Source organism: Hippocampus comes, unplaced genomic scaffold (assembly GCF_001891065.2).
Source record: "Hippocampus comes isolate QL1 unplaced genomic scaffold, H_comes_QL1_v1.1 scaffold25, whole genome shotgun sequence".
Taxonomy (NCBI): domain Eukaryota; kingdom Metazoa; phylum Chordata; class Actinopteri; order Syngnathiformes; family Syngnathidae; genus Hippocampus; species Hippocampus comes.
This window is the reverse complement of record NW_017804844.1, coordinates 315,212-338,871: the sequence shown is the minus strand read 5'-3', so window position 1 is coordinate 338,871 and position 23,660 is coordinate 315,212. Positions and strand designations below refer to the sequence as shown.

The 23,660-nt window shown below is 44.5% G+C and overlaps 1 protein-coding gene across 1 annotated transcript in view; it reads left to right on the top strand.

Moving 5' to 3' along the window:
• Positions 1-23,660, top strand: part of LOC109519006 (cadherin-12-like) — a 133,263-nt gene that overhangs the window by 56,399 nt on the left and 53,204 nt on the right. The window contains exon 4 of the mRNA XM_019875232.1: positions 22,911-23,340. Within this exon, the coding sequence (XP_019730791.1) occupies positions 23,083-23,340 (258 nt within the window). The 5' untranslated portion in view covers positions 22,911-23,082. The remainder of the gene's footprint in view (positions 1-22,910; positions 23,341-23,660) is intronic.

Sequence of the window (23,660 nt, the reverse complement as noted above, 5' to 3'; positions counted from 1 at the left end):
AGGGTAGGGGGGTGGCGGGAGGGGGAAGCACCCTCATCTGTGTTGTTATTTCCCACCTGAGAGGACGCACAATGGTCCTCGGCAGAGTGCAGAACCTTTGCCAAGTATGAACAATAAAGAAAGATGGTGTGTTTGGCGATGCTATTGCGGCGGTGCTCAATTGTTTTGTTTTCGCTCCTTCATTGCGTAATCAGAGTCGAGCCCCGAGTACGCGTGCTGCCGAATTAAGTGATACGTAGCCTTCGGTAATCGTGAGCAAGAATTTGGCGAAGTGATTCCTAGCGTGAAACGGGCTGCTCTCGGAGACAGTGAGAAGCAAGAGCTTCAGAATACAAAGCGCAAGCAAAACAACAAAAAAAAAAAGGCGTTCTGTTGTTCGGGTTCCGCTCTTTGAATGTCAGCGGCAGAAAGGAGGAAACAAAAGCTCTGAGATTTGCGCCTTTGACAACAGACGACGACTGGAACCAGGTCATCTTCTTAGTGCTTATAAAAAAAGACTGTTGCATGTCTAGTTTTTTTTTTTCCTGGTTCTTCTGTTGATGAGCTCGTGTGGGGGTGGGGGGCGTCAGATCAAGAAATGAGCTCGGTTATGTCGGAAAGAAAAAAAGCAATGTCATACAGGATTGTGATTTACAGTGCGATGCGGATCATTCAAGTCTCGCCCGATGAGTTTGTCATCTTCCAGGATCCCGTCTCGGTATCTTTAATCTCTTGATCACTCTGCCCACAAAGTGCGCACGGGCCGTAACGCTCCGTTTAAACCTCTTTAGCGGGCACAGCAGTCCCTTTTTTTTTTTTTTTTCTGGTAATGAGAACTGGTCGACCAACTGTAAAATATCCCATTTTTTTTTACCAGTGAGAAATGTGCAAAGTCAACATTTTTTATGGATGTTTTGGCCCTCAAAAAATGCAAATCTTTACGGAGAAAAATAATTTTGCAGCGGTCGCTTGATCGTACCATAAATATCCTTCACAATGATCTGATCTCAATATACTCCACCTAGTGGAAGAACATGGTATTGTTTTGCCTGTCACAATACGTCGCTGTCAGAAACAGATTTGCGATGAATAAATAAATAGCACAGTGGTCGCAAATCCCGGCTCAAGAGTACCGCGGCCGGTTATTTTGTTGGCCTTCGCAGCTTTTGACAAGAGAAATGCTAAGTCGCGTTGGTTAACATGTCCGTCAAATAACAAACAAACGGTTGTCAAATGACGCCTGTGCTTTCTTTGCCTTTTTCATTTTCCAAAGTGGGAATTTGACGGGAAAAGCAGGGCCCCAGTGTGTCCGTCTTTGTGACGGCTCAAATAGAATAGCAAGTATAACCTTTCCCGCAGAGTGATGTGCGCCACCACATTATGCCCGGGTCTTTTTTTTTTTTTTTAAAGGTTAAAGCCCCTGGTTGTTCCTCTGCTTAGCCAAGCCAGCGACCCGGCGAGGTGCTAAATCATGCGAGAAAAAAAAAAAACACAAAGCGAATGCAGCTCGCAGACTTCAGAGAAACGAGTGGAGTTTTGATGTTTTCACGATGTCACTCCTCTCTCGCTTATCCTCACTCATCAAACAGGGGCTGACTGATGTCGCCATCAGACCCGTCTAGTCACCTCCCTTTTAGGCAAAACGTAAAGGACGTGCTTGGAAATTGGAAACAATGTGGCCGAATGCGTTTGTCAAACTCCGCCTTTTGCCGGAACGCTCACTTTTCACAGAATGTTTATTATTGGGATCGTAACACCAAATTTAAAGCAAAAATTGATCTTGAAACTCCCCGCCCAAGGACATTGTGTTTTCATATTTGCTCATGGGCGACATAAAATCAATTTTTGTGAGTTTTCATATATATTAGAGGACCCCAAAATATGTATGCAAGTCTGATACAAAAAAAAAAACAATTCACAAGATTTAGCGACTTCCTCGATGACAGTTTTTTTTCATTCTTGAATTAAGTAGCAAAAAAAAAAACAAACAAACTAATTTCCATTCAACCTAAGAGGGATAAAGAGATTTTTGGGGGGTGAATGAAACAATATTTTAAACGTCTTTTTCTTGTTAAAATTTGAATATTGGTGTTCACGTACATATCGAAGAGAGTTGTTTCCTATGTTGGGGTTGTGCAATATTTTCCCTTCTTGAAGGCGCAAATTCTTAACTGATCTCTCGTGAAGTTTGCATGGGGACGTGGTGGAGTGCGAATTGGCGTCAGTGACTCGAGTGTGGCTGCAAAACGTCAACGTTGTTTGTTCCATTGCGAATACCCAAGACGCCGTCATCATGTGATTTGGTTCTTTATTTTTATTGATTTTTTTTTCTTACACAGAGACACAAATTTCTCCAATGATGTATTCCAACCACCCCCACCCCCCCTAAAAAAACGGCACTATATCTCAGTGCGATGTGTGCCAAATAAAGTGCGTGCAGACAAAAGCTAATTGACCACTACAAGTCATTGGGAGGCGTGTGTGTGTGCGCGCACGCGCGCCTCTCTCTCTCTCTCTCTCTCTCTCTCTCTCTCTCTCTCTCACTCACGCTAACACACGCACGCGCAAGTTCTCCGGCTCAGTCGTCAGAGCGCGAGTGCAGCACTCCACTTTCTGCACGCCTCTCAAACAAGCACGAGCACACGCGCACTCGTTGTGACAGTGGCGGTCGAGTCCACCACGCGTGGAGTGTATCCCCCCCCACCACCACCCCCCGGGGAGGAGAGAGAGAGAGAGCATGAAAGCGAAGCGGCAGGACGACGAGGTTGGGAATTAAACGTGAAAGAGGAGAAGGAGGCGCAGGAGACGGCTTCTGTGGAAAGCTTTCGGAGGAGGCGTTGCAGGATCACGCGCGGGCTGTTTTGGATTTTACGTGCTTCTCAAGCGTCCCGCTGGGGGGTAAGTCAAGTGTATCCGTGTCCCCGATGTCCTCTCCCGGTGTTCCATGTGAGGTTTTTCCTTTACCTTCCAGTCATGAATTAGGGAAAATGCGTCACTGGTGCTTCCCATTAATTGAGCTGATTGGCTTGACCCGGTTTGTGGCAGGGGTGATGGAAATGCTTTTGGCACTTTGATCCCAAACACCGGAGTGTGTCTGTGTGTGCACGCGCGCTAGTTGGGTTTGACGACCTACATGTAAGTGTGTGTTCGTGTGTGTGTGTGCGTGCGCGCTAAAAGTGCAGTCAGTTGCTGAGCTTCTAAAAGCGTTTGTTTGCACACTCGCCGCATCCGAGCGATCTCCGAGTGCTCGTCGCCCGCTGCCGAGCGGACCGGGATTAGAGGCAACAATCCGAGCGGCTTGACGGAATCTGATTTGCAAAGAAACAAGGGATCACACATGCAACCCCCCCCCCACCCCCCACACCTCCCCTCTTCTGACCTCTCCCTCCCCCGCTTTCTGCAGCAAGCAGATGCTTATTCGGATGAGCATTGGGTCAGGATTTCGAGAGCCACTTTGACCGCTTGTGGACTTGTTCTCGTTACTACGCGTGCACTTGACATCGCTTTGCATCCTCAAGTTCCCGTTTAATGCGACCGCGAGCGTTGTCGAACGCTCGGGCAAATCGAATGAAAGTCACTTGAGAGTCTTGCCGGCATTCCGCAGCAAACACCTGCTTGGGGAGAATCAAACGAGCGCAGGGAAGGACAGTGAAGCTAGTGTGAGCAAAGCAGCGCCCCCCCCCCCCACACACACACACACACACACACACACACCCTCCACCTACCCCCACTGGGGGAGGCGACGTTCCACTGGAACCTTCGGGTGCAATCCGGGCAAGTTGTCTGCTTTCGCTGACCGGTGGTCGGTTCAAGCTGACGCACCGATGAGTCGAATAAGTCATCCCGATACTCATGATATTCAAATAATTCGACTTTTTTTGGACTTGGCCATGTAAGTTGCCTACCCCGCAAAATTTTCTTTTGGATAAAATGGACCAGAAGTGCGCAGGAAGACAAGCATAACTTCAAATGAGTTACTTGCACCGGCCGAGTCGCTTCCGATCACCTTTCACGACGGCGGTTAAACAAACAGACAGGAGAAAAACGTTAGCGCTTAAACTGCTAGCAAAATGAGTAACGATAATGTGAAGGAAAATTTTCGGTTCCATCAAACGGTGGGTGGCTCAAATGAGCCTTGCTCTGTTGCCACCATTGAAACGCGATGAAAGTGATATTAGCTTGCGCCGATGAGGAAGTTAGCCGGAGGATAACTCGCCAAAAAAACTGTCAAGATTGGAAGTATAATCAGGTCCATAAATATTGGCGCATGGAAAACATTCTCATGCTTTTGCCTCGAAACACCACCCAAATACAAATGAAACTGAAATTAAACGAATGCGCTCCAACTGCAGACTTTTAGCTCTCATGATTGACACCCGAATCCGGTAACCGCTGTCTTTCTCGTTTGTCTTCAGCAAGTAAAAATGCATGCTGGGACACATTCAAATCAGCTCCGCCCATTGCATGTCATTGAATTTCTTTTCCTTCAAATAAACCGTTGCGTTGCTTTCGCAATACACCTCGGGTGGGTAATTGTCCATCTGCACTGTGAAGCGCTGTCCAATGACTTCTGAGGCATTTAGCGGAATAGGAGCGGATAATCGTGAGTGTTGATGTTTGATTCTCAATTCCCGTTTGTTCTCAACCCTTTCGAGGACAGCGGTTACTACAGTGGACAGTTTATCACGTTACCAGGTTACAGGGTGCATGAAAGGGTTCATTTCCACTGGTTGAGAGTCTGAATTGGTCTCAGCTTGTTTGTCATTCCTGCTCGGTCTCTCGGAGGAAAGACTTTCACCCCCCGCGCAGGCCTCTGATGCCGAGGCAGCCCGGCGGAGCCCCCCCGCGGTGCCCGCGCTGCGCTTTGGTTTGGAAATAGACGTGGGAAGGATGCAGTTACCTGGAGACACACCACTTTTTTTTTTTCTCTCCCCCTACCCTCTGAAAGCCGCAAAACGCTCGGGCTGATGACGCGTCGCTCGCTCGCTGGTTGAAGACCATTTTTCAGTCTTTTTGTGTTTCACTTCACAAGGAGAGGCAGCACATATTTGTGCATTTCATTCACAGGAATGAGGCTTTTATTGGCTTTAAATGACTTTCACAACTGTCTCCTGTGTGGGCACTTCAAAGGCAGCTATTGTTGGCTTGCTTTAGAAAGAAACTTAGCCCCCCCCCTCCCCCTCCCTCACCCCCATTTTTCAACAGGCCCAACATTGCAGATAAACACTTTATAAAACGGCCCAAAGAGCCCCCCTGGGGGCGTCTTTTTAGTTTGCATCCCTTGTGAAAATTGCGCCACATTCTCCATTGCAAGCCACGCAATCGATTCTTGATCTGGATTTGATTTTAACCTCGCAGTGAACTCATGACAGCTCCATCTTCACCTTAAACAAGTCAGCCAGACTCCAGTCAAACACCTGCAAGCCGCCTGCACTTTCCGCCGGCAAAGATTTGCTGTCACACACGTGAATGACTTTTCGTCCAACGAGCCCACAGGTAGTCTCCAATGATTTCTTTCCTGGCTGCTATGGGCGGGATTCATTAGATTTCATTAGAACTAGACCGAGCGGCACACTGGCACTTGTGGGTCAATGCAGCGCACAGTGCACTGTATAGACGTTGCTCAACACATTTAGAAGGAAAAACCTGATCATGTTTTAAGACGGACAATTTCGATTTTTGTGAGTTTCACCAGTTCTGGAAAGCACAGTTTAGATGTCGAGTCTGCTTCTAGGCTGGTTCACCGTGTTTTGAAAAAGTCAAGTTTCAATAACTGTTAATACTATCTATTGGTAGTGAGCGCAGAGAGGGGAGGGCTGAGCAGTTACGCACAGAGATCAATGCGCATGGACCTAAAAATTCAATGGTTAGTTCACGGGTCTGTTGGAAAAATAGTTCAGCAGTTAGGGGACACTGTGACTTACTAAGAAGAATGTTGACATTTATTTCAACTTAGCATGGTACCGGTACGTGTTTTTTTTCTGTGCCGACCAATTATTCTGTATTTTCCTTAAAAATAAAATAGATTATTCAATAGTGGGGAAATGCTATTTTGATTTACCCCAAAATTTAAAAAAATGTCATTTTAGAGTTGTCATTTTAATAATGCAATATTTTTTCCTCGATGCAACCACTAAGAGTAACGACAGCATTGCTTCCAGAATCAACCAAGAAATAATCGTGGCCCTCAATTTGATGTTTCATCTCTCTATGTTCAAGCTTGGCACCGAAATCGGTCAAAGAGGTGATTTTGGGGTCTCTGTATTCACCTAGAGTCGACTTTCATTTGAACTTGAAGATTTATCTTCGTGCCACGACTTCTTGACACCTGTTGGACTGTTCTTATTTTTTTATTTCAATGACCCACCACCATTCTCTTAATCTCAGCAGTAAGCGCAATACATTAGCGCACCCCCTAAATATGGCATTGGCCCCTATTATTCATCACGCCCGCAGTCGCAGAAAAGCGCACACTTGACCTTGAGGAAGTAGTGCCCACAAGACTCTTCGCCCTGGCTTTGTGTCAAGATGATTTCTTAGTCCATTTAACAGGAGCAAGGCCGTGCTTTATCGCTTCCAGTGCTTTCCTCTTTTAGTCAACAATGCGAGGGAGGCGGTGACTTAGTTTATGTTATGAGCAAAAAAATGAGAAACAGATGATGCCCACCCCCCCCAATCCAACCATGACATTCTATGCGCGGCATTTGTTGTCGCGAGATAAGCTCGAGTGAAGACTGAGGTGAGTCTCTCTTTGTCCTTCCGCTCTGCCATCAGGCTGAAAACAACAACACATTGGAGGCCTCTTTGTTTTGATGATGATGATGATGATTATTATTATTATCATTATCAGCTCGGCGCGACGCTCGTTCTTTGTCATTCATTTATTATTTATTTTCATATATCACAATGAACAGGAATAGCCGCAGCTAACACATTAACCCCAAACTTGAGAATCATTACACCGATTCAGCTTTTTTACAAATTAGTTGCGCAACAGTGAAGAGTAAATATGGTGGCCATTATAATTACTATGAACAGTCATAGAAACCAAGGATAGTCGACTGCCTGTATTAGCCGACGATGCAAAAAAAAAAACAATTGCGATATTTAACATATTTCTGTGTTCATGTTAAGCTAATTAGCTTAGCCTCTGGCAAGACCAGCCAGCCACATTGAGGCTAACATGCTGCACACATAAAATGTGGGAACTGAGATACGATAAAATGACTACAATTTTAAGTCATTGTAAATCAACAAAAAATAGGACGCTTGTAACTTATTGAAGTTCTTAATGTTACCGATTTTGTAGTTCTGTCAGCTGGTGAGACAAAATTGGAATTTTCGTGCTTGCTTCGTTAGCATGACTGATGTTAGACTGAGGCTAACGCGCGAAGCTTTGTACCTAAATTAAAAAGAGGAAATTACACTTAAAAAAAGCTTCAACAAATGCTTATCATTGATAATGATCAACCACTGAGACAAAAGTACTAATTTCATGCTTGGCTGGTTAGCATAACGTTACAGCTAGCCAGCCTTCTTTACATCAAAGCTAATGGACTTTATGTGAGTGGAAAAAAAAATTGCAATAAATGTATTTAATGGATCTTTTCAACCGTTTGTATTAAGATGAGAATCAAAACAAAAATAGAAGAATTACACGAAGACAATTTTCTCACTTCAATAGCTGTTCGACACGAAGTTTGTCCCAAGGACGAAGAATGACATCTTCCATCATCACAAATGATTTATTTAGCCAACCCCAAAGTGTAGACCTTAACGTGCAAACGGCGTGTGATCGGAAAAATAGAAGTAAAGACGCATATAAGTGACATGCGTCAAACACGCACAGGCGACGCGTTATCCGCATATGAGCATGAATTACATAATTAACACTCTCTCGGGGGAAATCAGCGTCGGCGTCTGGAGGCGGCCGGGGGGGCGGGTGGGAACGGCAGGCATGTGACACCATCTCATGGTGGTGGCTCATCAGATCTTAATCATTTGCCCCCCCGCACTTGAAAATAATCTGCATATAATCACTGCCATCATTTTCAATATTCACCATTATTTCCAGAAATCAGAGACATTCACCTGTCATCAGTGGCATGTCAAAATAAATGTTTCATTTTTGCTTTAGGTTGTAGCTTGCAAAAAAAAAAATTATCATGACTCTTCTTTGGTTCTTCGTGTTAAAATTGTTTCTCAAACACTTGAAATTGCGACTCTAAAATTCAACATTTTCTCCAAAAAATGACTTTACTGATTTTTTTTTCAATAGATATATTTTTTTAAAAATATTATTAAAAATTAACTTCAACTTTCCTTGAAAAGAAACTACTCATTATATTACATTTATGTAAAATCTGACTTCATTCTCAACATTCAGACTAATTTCTTTAGAAAAAACAAATCAATAAAAATATATTTTGTTTTTTTTTTTCCTTTTCAATAATGCACTCATGTACCTCAAGGATATCCTTGAGTTATTGAAAGCGCTGATGACCATAGTAAGCCCTTCTTAATTAGATGACCCGCCTTTCCTTTTAAATGAAATTTGTGCAGGAAGCAGGCAATTGCCACAACAGTGAGCACTTACTCCCTTAACCTCCTCCTGCTTTCTGATAAGATGTTTGAGGCAACTGGAAAAGATGGAAGCCTAATTGGCACTTGGCCGTCCTAGTGGGACTGCTACAGGTTCGCGCACAGGAGCGCAGTGAGGTTTCTGTCAGTGTCAGAAAGACGAGATTGAAAGTTCCAAGAATTTGATACGTTTCTCGACGTATTTCAAAAGTGAAACGATTTGGTTCAATTCTATGTGCCTGCGTCTTTTGAACCGAAAAAAACAATTGTGCCTAATTACCGTAACATTTACGCTAATTCCGTGAGCCTGTCTGTGCTGTTTCGCACTATATGCTAGCATTAAGCTAGCAGGCTTTCATTCAACAATATATTTCTTTAGGTCGAACATTCTGGTTTTTAAATGTACGATGTTTAGTGATCTTATTTTGTATTCTGATTGTATGTGTTGCTGCTCCATGTGTACTAAAATAGCAGTTGTTTGAAGGTGTATAATTACATTAATTTAACTATGCTAATTTCCGTGAGCCGTCTGTGCCTTTTTGCTTGCATTAGCGCTAAGTTAGCAGACGTTCATGAGACAAATTTATGTTTCAGTTGATCATTCTGTTGTTGAAGTACACCAATTTTAGTCCCGTTTTGTTTTGTGTAGCGTTGATTTCAGTAAATTTCCACTCATTGACAATGAACAGCTTGAATGCTACGTTTGCTTTGCGTGTGATGTCACACAATATGTCTCGACAGTCAGAGAGCGAGAACTGCAAAATACAATTTTGATTGGATTTAAAGTCGATGGGAAGTCTAAACCGGTTACTTTTTATAGCTATTGGAACCCCATCGTGTGGATTTTCACATATTGCTAGCCAAGTCTAGAACATATCTCCCACGATAAACGGGGGCGGGGGTTCGACGCGGAGCAGAGCGATGGCGCGACAATAAGTGAGTGCGGCGACGTGGCAGACGTGTTTAATTTTCACCTGTCACAGAATTAACGTCGATTAGCGCCAGGCGGAATGACACCGCTGACAGCGACCGTCGACGGCAACGCGGGATCTCTTTTAGCGCGCCAATCGTCTTTGCTAATCGGAGAGGAAGAGGCATCAGACACGTTTACCTCACGCGTCTGTTAGCCACACTTGCTACCAATCTAATAATACACATCCGCCCGGATGGATATACAGCCGCTGTGGAAAGTCATTACGTTACGTTTGCATCAAAGTAGCCGCTGTGGAAAGTCATTACGTTACGTTTGCATCCAACAAAGCGTGCCGCAATATGTATTTTTTATTAATTTATTTAGTTTGACACTTATGACAAAACTGGCACTCTTCTGTTTGCCGTTGATTTTAGCTCATATTCAAAACGACCCATTGTTTCCATTCGTCACGGTGAAAAAAATAACAAAAATAGCGTTGAAATCGGTCAGCGATCAACTGCAAAAAGACCCCCCATCGATTCTAGTGACGCATGGAGCGGCTGATGATGTTGTTTTCCTTCGAGGCGCTCCTCCACCTGCGAGGAGGCCCACTTGTGCATGCGGCGGCACGGCGCGCTATCGACCCAGCGAGACAGAGCCATTACAGAAAAGACTAATTCTTAATCTTGGATATTGCTTTCTCATTACTCTGCCTCCCTCTGGCCTCTGGCGCGATAACTGCTTGATTAGGGCAGTTATGTCGCCGGGGAACCCGAAAGAGCGCACCTTTTAATATGAGCAGGCTGACTGATGGCCGCGCCGTCGCTCCAGGCTAATAACGCCGAAAGCGGCGACCTGCTTGATTGCCGGCACTGATGGCCCTTTGGTGACGCCGTCGCCTTCAGCGTGCTCGAATATTAATCGATAGCCGCAGATAATTAATTTAGCCCAACTGCACCGACATGCAAACTCAACGGGCTGTTATTGTTGAAGGAAAAAATAAAACGGTGTGTAAATATCCTTAAAAAAGGCGTAATCATTTGTCATGAAGGATATTCAGTGTCCGGAATCTCTAAGTGCGAACCTGAAATATATATTTTAAAAAAAAAAAGACACATTAGATACTATTAACACGATCGGTGATTGCGCGATTGTGACCACAGAAAAATTCTGTTCAAAATAAGAAGAAAAATAAATCATTTTACTTTTTAAAAATGAGAGCATTTTATCAAACAAAAAAATGTTCTAAATCTAAATTAAAAAAATAAAATAAAACAATGTTTTAATTAAATCATTTTTTTTAAAATGTATTAAAATAAAATGTTTATCTTCTAACTAAATCTAAATCCAAAACAAAAATTTTGCAAAGAAAATTCTACATGATCAGAAATATTCTACAAGAATTAAAAAAAAATATATCTTTTTAAACAGTACTGCGATGTTATTAAATGGTTGATTCTCGCCCACATTTAATGGAAATAAAATAAAAAAATGCCACTGAGCCATTAGAACAATCCAGGTTGCAAAATCAAACAATAGATGGGAAGCTGCGTCGCTAACGGGCTCGGCTGCATTTGATTTAAGTTCAATAACGACGTCGAGACAACAATGAAACTCTGTTCGGCCAAAGTCTCCCATATCAAGATGGGAGCTTTTTTTTTTCCCGTTTCCTCGAGAGCGTGTCATCTGAAAACCCGGGTGAGTCACGCACGGCGTGGGCGGCCTTGTGTCGGCAAAACCAGCAGTTGCGGCGGAGCTCTCTCACCGGGGAGAGTCGGCAGACAAAAGAACATCTGACAACTTACAAGGAAAGCCGATTCCGACGTTTTCCCGCATCCCGCGTCGCTGTAGAATTCTGAGCCCGGAAAAGTTGACGTTGAATCAAAAGGAAAGACGTTGCGTGGCAGTGGCGGGCGAGCATGGCGTGACCGCCGAGCGTGGCCTGGAGGCCAAATGCATCCAACTATTAGCATGTGACGACGGTGCACTCTAATGTTGCCATCAGGCATTGTACATGCAGGAAGCACAAGGCAGACATTAGCATAGCATAATGTGATGATCATAGCCGCAGAACCTTAATGCCTTTTGGACTCCCCCAAGCGCAATAATGAGACACGGGAAAATGTCTTTTGTCTGCCATGATTAAAAAAAAAAGAACTAAATAAATAAATAAAAAAACATGAGAAATGTTTAAAGGAGGCAGTGAAACGCTCCCAGGTGAATTCACCCCATCTGAACCGCTCTTTCCTTCCTCCTTCAACGCCCCCACGGGAACATCGGATTGCATTTATTTTTTTTTTTTGCTCACTGACGCTGCAAAAGCTGTTTAATGAAATGATTTCCAAAGCGCTTGGTCAGGACGGTTCAAATCGGGATGTTGGTAAGGCTGATGAGACTATTTTTCTCATTTTAATATTCAAAACTGCAGCCCCGTGACTTGCATTTTTTTGACTCGGCGGTCGTCAGGGTGGGAGGTTTGAGGCGAAAGCTTCGAGGTTAGGGTTGGACTTTTGGTTTTAGGAATAGGCTCGGGGTGAGGGTTATGGTTGGTGGTTGAGGTTCGGGGTTGGCGATTTTAACCCTAACCTGATAAAATGAGCAGCTGTCCACTGTAGTGGACAACAAAAGAAAACCTTCTGGCCCTTGCAGGAGGTATTCGGTTCTATTTGTGTCGGTGTAAAACCCCATCTGACGGTGGACTGCGACAACTTTTAACGATCGTTTTTTTCTGCATTGTTTACAACAACCATTTCCCGCACTTCTGATTGGCTCAGAACAGATGCAATGCCAAACGACATGCTTTGATTTCAATCGCCGCAGGCTGACATTTGTTGCGCTGTCGTCGTGACAGCGCAGAAAGAAAGTAAGATTTGTGCGTATCAACTCGAAGCAAATATTCACAGTGCAAGCTGCGCGCTTAATGTGAAATCCATGAGAATTTAAGACCGTACGACATTGCTCAATCACTCGGCGGGAAGCAGAGTTCTCGCCGCCCGGCCGGGACCTTAACGACATCACCGGCTTGCGACTCCCCCGGCGCGCCTCGCCAGATGCAATCCGAAACACAATAACCGTAAGCGTACAAACGATATGGGCGGTTCTGACCGGGTGAGAAGAATCTATCACAGCGGGGTAACTGTGGCGGCGGTCCACCTTCCTCATGGCTCACAGTAATCCGTCTCTGTTGGGACGCTGATTGGCGCCAACGCTGATGTCCTGACGCGTTAAACCATTCCTGCATCAAATGCTTGATGTTTTGGGGTTTTTTTTACGTAATTTTGTCAACTTTATTTACATAGCACATCTCCGACACAATGCAACTGTGCTTCTCAAAACCAAAAACACCAAAAAAAGCATTGTTTCTAAATCCAGATTTAAAATAATTTATACTTGGAGCAGATTTCACTTGTGTCTGCAGTTTCATGTATTCCGTTTGCATGCAGCATAACAGTTAAAAGCCGCTTTACCGTGTTTACTTGGACACCTGAGCTGCACTAACTGAACCGGGTCTGCAGACCTCAGAGTCCTATTGGGTTATAATAATCAAGTCTACTGGAGATAAAAGCATAGATACGTTTCTCCGGTCGACTGTCGTTGTGAATGATTTGATAGGGTTGTTGAAAGTCAGGTCAGAGTTTAGCAGCACCCCGGGATTTCCGACTTGGGCTCCGTTTTATTACTAAGATGTGTGTCATCCGCGTAGCCATGATCACCAATGTTGGCGTTCTGAACCATTTGACCCAACGGTAGCAAATGCAGGCTGAACAAAAGGGTCCAAGGACGGACCCTTGAGGGATCCCGCCGTAGGTCATGGCCATTCGATCATATTCGAAAGGACTTTTAGGACAGTTCCTTTAAATCGTACCCAAATTTCCAGTCTCTTCAACGGTATATTACGATCAAGGTAGTCACTGTATTGACTTATTCATAACTTGTCATGTATTTGGAAGAAAATGGACGCTCAATAGTGTTGCTTTTGGAAGAAAAATGTTTTCCAGTCGATGCCCGCTGTAGTGACTGGTGTGCACATCGAAGAAGCATTATGCAAGAATAGTTTAAAAAAACATGACAGTGGATCGAGTGATTCCAACACAGCCACTTGATTGGATACTCTTGCACAGTCTAATGAGGTCGAATACAAAAACGACGTCTTTACGAAGGGCGCTTTTGGGTCTTTGTTATCGCAGATTGAAGCCACACGTGGTCGACGAAAGCGCACACAAGTCCATTATTCATCATTTAAACATTGGCCCTCCAGGAATTATTGATTATTAAGAAAAAAATAATGCATGAACACTGCACGTTGATTTCATGAGTCAAAATGGGACCGTGAGTGAATTTGTGATGACGAAAGTGCTGGATGGAATAGTCTCCCTTTTTCATGTCCACTACTGAAGCCATTTGAGGCTTTAAATAATTAAGCAGACCTCTGGGCAATGCGCTGATTCACATTATTTATTCGGAATGCTTACTGGACCACGGCGGACACGCTCTCAAACATCATCAGTATAGCCAACGCACACGATGCAGTCAACTCCTGCCGAGTTCGGCTCGGAAATTAATATGAGGCATATGACACAACCGCACGACTGGGGATGAGTGTTAATGTCAACTCGCATTGATGTCGGACTTCATGGCCATTTGATTTGTCGACATGAAACTCCGTCGGTTTGTTTTGGTTCGCTAGGAAGCATGGTTTGGGTCGGGTCGTAAATGTATATATTTTTTAATGTTATATTTATGTAAAATTTCACGTTTAAATTTAGGGTGGCTGATATATATATATATGCATGCTTTAAGTTAGGGCAACAAAAACACTCGGCGACAAAAAAAAAAAAAAAAATCACCCCAAAATAAATTTTAAAAAAAATCACAGAATTATTTACATTGGCACTAAATTACTACCCCCCCCCCATTTTGCAATGTCGTCAATCCATGCGCGAAATATCGCGATCCGCAATGCATAAATACTGTTTAATGAACTTGGGGTTTGATTTAGAGTGTAAAAGTAATTTCATAGCTTTCGAAAGTGCCCTGCTGAGAGTATAAAAATGCAAAAGAAAAAGATCTTTATTGCCGTTTGATGGCATTTCAACACTTGATGATGCGCCGCTTTGATTTTTTTTTTCTCTCAATCTCTCTCTCTCACTGCTTTAAGAAACACATAAAACCTGCCGCGCATGCCAGACTATTTTTTTTTTTTTAAATGAAAGCCTAACGTATTTGTTCTAATTGCACACACACCTGATGTGCACTTGAGCTCTCTGCCCAACACCTCCTCAAGCCAGCGCCAAAATGTTAATTGCGGCACTAAATCTTCCTTTATGTTGCGGCAACCGCTGCGGCTCGATGCTGAGGCGGGAAATATATTTAATTAGTCTCCAGTGAAGAAAAGGCGAAGGGAAACAAAAAAAAAACAAACTTCCCAGTGGTTGTCAGTCTCTTATCGCCTACTTGAGGCGGCGCCGATGCGCAGAGGCGATTAAAAACGTTGCTAAACAACCCGACGGCAGACGCTTGGTGGCGATAAAAGTATGCGCTCCGTCTCGGTCTTGTCTTAAAAACTCCCGATGAAATAACGACGCACACAAATCAGTTTCTGTCGAGAGGAGGCAAAGTATTTTCTTTAATTATTTTTTATTTTTTTAATTGCCCCAAATTTTCCTGGGGAAAACTCAGCCGAGGTCGTTTGGAGTGTGACAGACTTGAAGCTGTTGATTTTGCTTGTACATGGTGACGGTTCTGATATGTATGGTTCATTGTCATATCATTCGATTTCTTTTTTTTTTTTTTTTCCTTTCAATCGCATTTTTAATGTCACATCGGTGTGTAAATATATCCAATGCTGAAAATGCTTGAACTTCCACCATCCGTGTTGACGATTTACATTTTTAGAATAATTTCACAGCAGTCCAAAGCAAATATCTCAATGATATTTATTAAATTTATTTATGGAAAGGAAAAAAAAAAATCAGACTCAATGCTCACGAGTTTGCCACAGTTTTGTTGCCAAAACCTTTCCTCCAGCATTTTTTTTTTTTGTTTTGGGGGGGGAGCGCTTGTAGCAGCAGCCGTATTTGCATCATGTTTCTAAAAGCTCAGGTGTTTGCCACGACCGGTTAAAATAAATAAATAAAAATGTGCGTCTTCCTCGCCGAGTTGCCGCTTCGCACTCCTGTTCAATCGGCGGCCTCTTTTCTCCCACCAATAAGTCAACACTATCAGCGTTCTTTAGCTCAGATTGCATATCTGAGAGCGAGAGAGAGAGAAAAGAAAAAGTAAGAGGGAGGCCGAGGAGCACGTCTCAATTCCGCCGCCGTTGCACGCACATGCTGTGCCAGGAGCCTCCTCCTGCTGGAGAAAAGGGACACTTCCCCATTTGCATTTAGATGAGCGCGGTAATAGAAAAAGCACAATGATGAATCTGGCGCCCAAGACAAGGCTAATGTGCTTGTATTTGGAATAAAAGTGCAGAATTAAACACTCCGGAGTGAATCGGAATGAGAGCGTGTGACTGGACGAGCAACACGTTTTTTTTTTCCGAATCACCCTCAAACCAGTTTAATTTTTCTTTTTTTTTTTTTTCTTTTTTTTAATCGATGGGTTTCAGTGAGATACTTTTTGTTGGTTTGCAGGTGGTTTCTTGGAACATGTCAAAACAACAGCAGGCTGTCTTGAAGACGTGGTGACAAATTTGGCAGCATTTGAGTCAAATCTCAAGAAGTCATTTGTCTTGAAATTGCCCAAAATGCTTCAAACCAAAACGGAAGTCAGGTCTTTTTTTTAGGCATGACTTCTTGAGCGATTTTTGTGGGTTGACTCATGAAAGATATGCCGACCAAATTTCATGTTGCCGAGTAAAATTGATTGCTGAATTTTCAAATCTTCTGGACAATTGGAAATAGACAAAATCAGTCCTGTCCCTTTCAGGGTATGGATTCCTGAGATGTTTTTATGGCTCTATGCATCATAGAGATGCCTACCAAATCTGTTGCTCAGTAGAATTGGCTTCGGAGGCAAAATTGTCAACTTTTTGGACCAATACCTGGACTTCGCCAAAGTTAGCCAAAACTGTTTGTTCATTTCAAACCAACATGGCTGACTTCCTGTTTTTTTGTTTTGTTTTTTTTTTGTTTGTTTTTTTGGCATGGCTTCTTGAGACTTTTTATTTTATTTTATTTTATTTTTTTTTTTGGGAGTTGGAGGTTGAATTTCCCCAGAATTCCATTTGGTCACCTCTGTGACTCCTACGATTTGATTTTATTTTTTTCCCATATCAGATGAATCAGAATCCAGAAAAAGGCACTCTGGGAAACGGCACATGATCAGCAAGCACTATAATGTTAAAATGAACGCATGTTATTTTCAACATGTCACTTCGATCTCAATGAATGAAAAACTTTGCTTGAATAATTCGTGTTTTTTTTTTTTAATTCACAAACGTGCACACGCACAAACGTCCAAGGAGAATGAAGTACTTGTCCGTCGTAGCTCGTCGACATCTGATTGAAACGGAACGTGACACCTCATCAGGGCGGCGGCTTGATTTTCTTCCGCCTCTAAACAAGGTTTGGGATATATCGCTAGGACTCCAACCCCGCCCCATCTCATATCTAATTTATCGCCATCTGCTCAGCTAGGCTGTAAATCCACACAGCGACTGACTCTCTCTCCAGCGTTTTTATCTGCTAACATTTAGCAACGTCTAATTAAGAGAAAACGCGGAAGCAGCCATGCAGCGGCGTAATGGCGGTCGTAACGGTCGCGGTATACTTTGTGCGCGTTGCCCGCCTGCGTGTACGCATGATTATTCAACGGGGCTAATGAGAGCGCGACAACAACCGTAACGGTTGATGTGGTTAAGCGGCGACACGACGTCAACCGTTTGCTAATAAAGCGTTTGAAGGTCAAGGGAACGCTGCGGAATTGATTGCGTATGGCCGGGGGCGTCAAACTCATTCTTGTCGCGGGCCACTTTGGAGTTCCCTCGGAGGGCCGTTAACGAATAAATGTTGACGTAATCATCTCATTGTATTATTACTTGTACGCAACAAATCGGATGGATTACCAGTTTTGTCATCTCTTACCTCGCTGACAGTTTCGGCTGTCACTTCAGCCTTCGTCGAACCTGTCACTGCTTCTTTGTGACGCATCTTTAAAAAAAAAAAACAGCTATTCGTTTCTCGTTTGTTGATTGCAACATGTCAACGTTATTTATTATACAATCACAATTTGACATTTCAGGACAGACTTTAGCAAGGATCATGGAAGTTGACACATGAATTGCTTTTGCGGGCCACATAAAAAGATGTGGCGCCCGGATCTGGCCCCCGGGCCTTGACTTTGGTAGCTGTGGTGTACGCTAAGTGCAACACAGGAAGTTGTTGAGGGCGGTGGTTTTCAAACTGGGGTCTGGGGATCCCTGCGGGTCTATTTGCATGGGGGTTCATTAGATCATGTCATTTTTAAAAAGTGCATAGCTACATCTCTGAAGCCAATAAAACAAACATCCAAAAAAAAAAAAAAACTAGCTTCGCTTTATTTAATATTTTTCTTTGCGATCTGATTGGAATTTATTCGCATTTGCGTTTTTTTAATTTTTGCCCCCCCTCCAAGAAAGGTTTTGAACCGCATCTTATTTTAGGTGTCCATAGAGATGCCTGAATAAATTAAAATGATTTATTACATCTCGTGCAAGATTTATCTACTTGACAGAGTTTGACTGGGCCATTTTTTTCTTTCTATTTCTATAGCCACAATAAAATTTTCTAACTGTGCTACAAAGCTATAAATCAATTCTACGCGAATAACCATGTCGAGTGCATATAGTTTATTCATGTGCTCCAGCGTGATCTTCATCATTAACACACTGTTGTCAATATTGCATGAGCACCTGTTGGGTCAGACATAAAAAAAAAATAAATAAAAAAAAAGAGCCTGCATCGATGCCATTTGAGTTTTACACGGAGGCTATTTTCAATTTTTGTGAGTTTAAACTTTACATTTCCCTGCCTGGCAAATGTCAGCCGCTATCTGCCAAGTTACAAGCGTTGCGCTTCCCTTCCACCACTTTAATGACGCAAGGCAACGAGGGGCTGCAAAATTCCAGCCACGGGCGTTTTTCCTTTGCTCCAACCCGAGCAGCGGGGTTGGACGGCAGCGGGTGAACGGCGCTGCCGGCCCGCCACGCTGTCGACCGCCTCGCCTCGAGTGGGTGGGGGGGAGTTTTGCGAGTCAAGCTGGCATGCTTTTATCGAATGCACATCCACACGGGCGGGATCGGTGGTGAACAGCGGGAGCCGGCCATCACCTGCGCCCATTATCAGTCCATTACATAGACGCCTCCACGAGGGTCACGACCGCACGCTGTTTCCCGTGAATGGAACCCCTGCTCAGGGCGATGCGAGCGTCCGACTCACGAGTGTGATGCAAAAATAAGATCTCCGCTTTTTGATGCGGTTTCAAAAGCATGAAGAGCAGATCAACCAGAAAGTGAAAAGCTGAGGCGCAGATTATGTCCTGGAAAGGTACTGATGCGTATATTTTAGTGGCACAAGGAAAAAGGTAGATGACAGTTACTTGCATTTTTATTTATTTTTTTTAACACTCTCAATATACGGCTCGTTGTTGTTTTTGTCGTGTTTTCCGAAGCCTGTAATTATCTGGATTAGTTGAGCGCCTTGGGAAGCGAGTGAAAAGGTTCCCTTTCAACCTCTTCAGCCAAACCATAATTACTCTCAAGGAGCAACACTGTGTTGTTTCATACTCATAAAATGTGTAATAAATTCAACAGAAGTGTCAAACTTCTCAGCGGCTTCGCAAAAGGTCAACTGTGCTGTTTTTTTTTTTTTTTAATACATATTAAGTCGCTTTCCACTGACTTTCTTAATCCTGGTGATGATTTTAGACATGGGCAGGTTGATTCGATCCGGCTTGTTGCAGGAACGGGATATGCTCATTCGCAGCTTGGCCACCCAAAATCTCCCTTTTACCATCCGAAAACAGTCAGCACGGAGAAAAGAATCATTTGAACGCTGAACGTCGGATTTCAGTTCAGCTTTCCAGATTCCTGATTGCGTAAGCGCGTCGTGACCGCCGCGGCGTCCTCGTAGCATCGGCAGCCTTGGCAGGAGGTGCCGGCTGCCATTTGTCACCGTTTAAGTGTGTGTGTGCGTGTGTGTGCGTTGCGTTGACTCACTCTCATAATGAACCTGATGGAAACAAGAAGACGCTCCAGGTCCTTGAAAGTTCTGGCATCCGCTTGACGACGGTGACTGCTTCCATGTCCTCTGAGGAGTATTCCCTGCACAACAAACGCACCCCACGATGAATGGGCTGAACGTCATCGTCCAAGAATTGGACGGTGTTGATGGCTCGCTCTCATGTGATCCTGGGTCAAGGTGTATCGAGGCGCGCTTGGAGGAATTTGGCGCCGGAAGAAGAAGCCCAGTAAACACTTTTGTGGCTGAAGAAAGATCGGCAAGGCAGATGCACTTCAAAGTTGAGGCTTAGAAGGAGGAGTTTGTTGATAGTCTCCAGAATGACATCGTCAAGAAAGTTGGGAGCATTGGCTTGGACACCGGTGACCCACTTTTGGTGCCTCAGAAATTGTGCTATTTTGGACCAAAGTCACATTTTGGGGGTTGGAAATATGATTCAAATCGTCTCCCCTTTCACTTCGTTTTGAGTTCTATTTTCTCACTTCCGACTCATTCTATGCAGCCTGTTTGTGATGCAGATTTTTTATTATTATTTTTTTTTTGTTGCCAAGACTTCTTCCCCACATTCCATGTGACTATTCAACGTGGAAAGTACCGACATGGAAAAGTACCGTCGGCAACATCCTGGTCTTCAAAGTTGTATCAGACGTCGCAAGGTGCGCTCCACTCCTGTGTCCATCCCGATAATTTTACACATTGCCTTTGCGTGTGAGAGAAACGGATGCAATGTCAACGGTTGCCCCCACTCCCCAACACAATTGTGCATGCGGGACAATTGCTTTCGACACAAAAGGGCCACGTGCGGTGACTCCGGGCTAACTGTATGTCCTGCCCCCAAATTTGGAACGCGAAGCTTTCCTCTCCTTTTTGCACGTTGCCTGAGCGTGTTAGCGTAACACGTCGATGTAATGCGAACTGTCGCCCCCCCCCCCCAACCCCCCGAACACAACGCGTGCGGGCCACACTAAAAAAGAGCAGACACGATGACTCATGTGACGTGATGAACATTTGTATTGTGATGCGCTGCCCGGCGGGGCGACACGCACGAGAGCGCGGCTCGCGTCGCGACACGTCGGCCGTCGGTGCGACGCTCGCTCGGCCCAAGCCCGAGACGGGCGCGCGAGAGGAGTTGTGCTAACGTTGCTACTTTTCATTAGCTCGCCGCCACCTCGGTGCCTCCCTCCCACTCTTTCCCCTGAAGGCCTCGCCGATATTAAAGTCTTCTCTGGCGCCAACGCTGCACCCACTGCATCTTTGCACTCCTGTCGTGCGACTGATATTGTTGGAAGCATTTTTTTGTTTTGTTATTTTAATAAAATACGGCAAGTTTTCAGCACAACTTAACAAGAAAAAACGTCATACCCTCGAAGCACATTATTGGATATTTCCACAACCTGTGAGTTGACTAAACGAGTATCCAAATACACAAAATAATACAAATGTAATTTTATTTTTAACTATATCTAATTTTATCATTGTTTTGCTTTTATCGTATTTGTTTATGTGCATGTCCTTATATGGTCAGGAGGAAGAAGGACAACAAGAACCAACTTTTATGTGCGTGCAGTTTAATTGGGAAATATACGTTATAAAAAAATGATTGCGCACGCCGACCTTGACTTTTAATATTTCTGCAAATTATGATTAACATAAAATAATGCTATTATGCGCTATATCGCTGTTTGTTGTGTACTGGGCGAGCAGGATAAAATTTCAAAGTTCCGCGGATTTGCTCGGCGTTCCGCGAACAACCGCGTTGTCTTCCGAAAATCGAAAGCGACGTCCGACAATGACACCGATGACGCGTCGTCAGCGACGGGTCAGAGCGCGCGACCGCCAGCCCCGACGCATGCTAATGAACTTAAGCCCATCAAATAAGCAGCGGGCCCTCTCGGGGCAGCCGCATTTTGCAGCGGTTGCAGGAACAGTCATTTTCCATTACGGCTGCACTAAATGACTAGCGACCTGCGGGAGAACTAACGTCTGACCCGAATCGAGGTAGACCTCGCCGGCAGAACTTGTGTAGATCATTCTTGACTTTTCAGGTTACGCGGCGTGAAGACGAACGGTCGGCGGGTCGGCGGGCCGCGCTAACGTTGTAATCTGCCGCCGAAATCCATGTTGCGGGTCTGCATAATTAATCACTTGAGGCAACGAGGGCTCCGCTTATGAAATTAGCGGCTCGCCCTCTTGCGTTGCCGGAAATCTGATTAGGTGAGGAGGCGCAACAAACCAGGTGAAGTCATAACAAGACCACAGCATGCTCATGAAACATAACACGGATTGGATGCATATTTTTCCCATTTTAATAAAACGACACGAAGCTCTGCTTACCGTTTGGATTTGATATGTTTTGGTTCACGCAGTCTAGTATGGCCCTTGCTTGACAGCGCTTGCTTAGTATTTATAAGGCTAACCATGTCGTATTTGTACATGGTGGTTCAGACGCTTATATAATCTGGCTATGACTAAAGACTGGAAGGTTTTTCCCGATCACGTGCAGTCAGGGGGTCGCCCTGATCATTTCGATACTTGATCCGATGGAGTTTTGAGTCGGTTTGGATCCCTTAATTTTTGCAAAGAGTCAGTTCAGGCCCCAACCCTCACCCAACCACATTTTGAAGTCGTATTGTGACAGAGCGGCCAGTGAATCACGTCGCATGATTTGTGTCTCGACATGATTTCGTGTTGCCGGTTCTGACTTTGTAACATTTGTTTTTTTTTTCCTAGGGTTTCACTCCAGCCGTTTACTTTATCTGGCATACAGAAGGCGACTCAATAAGGCGGCGCGACAAAGGATGTGACAGGCGGCGTTGCGGTCTCGCCACAAAGGACACAAACACAGACGAGTGGCAGAGAGAGCAGAGAACGTATTAAATTGCACGTCGGCAAGCCGGATTACACCTTCTTAAGCTTTTTTTTCCCCCCACATCGCCTCTTTCGCAGCATCTGTCAGTTGGCTGTTTTTTTTTGTTTTCCATCAGTCAGCTGATATCGAAACGTTGCCGATTGTCAGCTGGGCACTGTGAAGCCCTCGTTTGAAACCCTCATCCAGGTTGCAATCACCAATTTAGGCCAGAGCGTCAAAATCCGATTCCTCCTCCGATGAGGGCGTATACGGCGAATGATAGCCCAACGCCCCAACCCGTGTCGGCCATTCTAAGATTTCATATAAATACAATTTATGCATATACTTAAAGGTGTCTTTTGTGTTTCAGGTGATGAGGTTCTGAGGAGCGCTCCTTCCTGACCAATACGGGGGAAAAAAGCACGGCGCCCTCCCTCGGGCGCCGCCGTGCCGCCTCTTTCCCGGCCAAAGTGCGTTCACCGTGGCTCAGCTCTCGCCCCCGCGCCACTTCGACTTTGAGAGCTGACCCGCACAGACCGCCAATGCTAGCAAGGAACTGCCTGCTGCTGTTCCTTTGGTATCACCTCCAGGAAGGCTCGGCCTCGCCGGCGCCCCCAATAGGGTCGCCCTCCTTGCCACTGGGACCCGGCAGGATGGCGGGGAGGGCGCGACCCAGGACCTTGCTGGGCTCTCTGAGGAATGGCCCGGCCGGGTTCCAACGGGTTAAGAGGGGTTGGGTGTGGAACCAGTTCTTTGTGCTGGAGGAGTACATGGGGTCCGACCCACAGTACGTGGGCAAGGTAAAAAACTTTTATAGTACTACTACTCTTGTGACGACTTCCAATAACCCTTGAATGAAGTACTTACCCTTGTTTGAATCCATATCTCTGGTCTGAAACCAAACAAAAACTCGTGACTTAAAATTCTACATTGAGACTCCCTTAAAACAAATCGATCTCGTAATGAATCCAAGTCTTATTGGAAATCGTTGTGTTACAACACTCACCTTGCTTTGAAACATTCAGCCAGGCTTGAAACCCGAATCAACCCTAGATTAAAACCCCAAATTTGTCTTGAAATCTCATCCCCTAACCGCTTCACACTGTTACCTCATTCACCT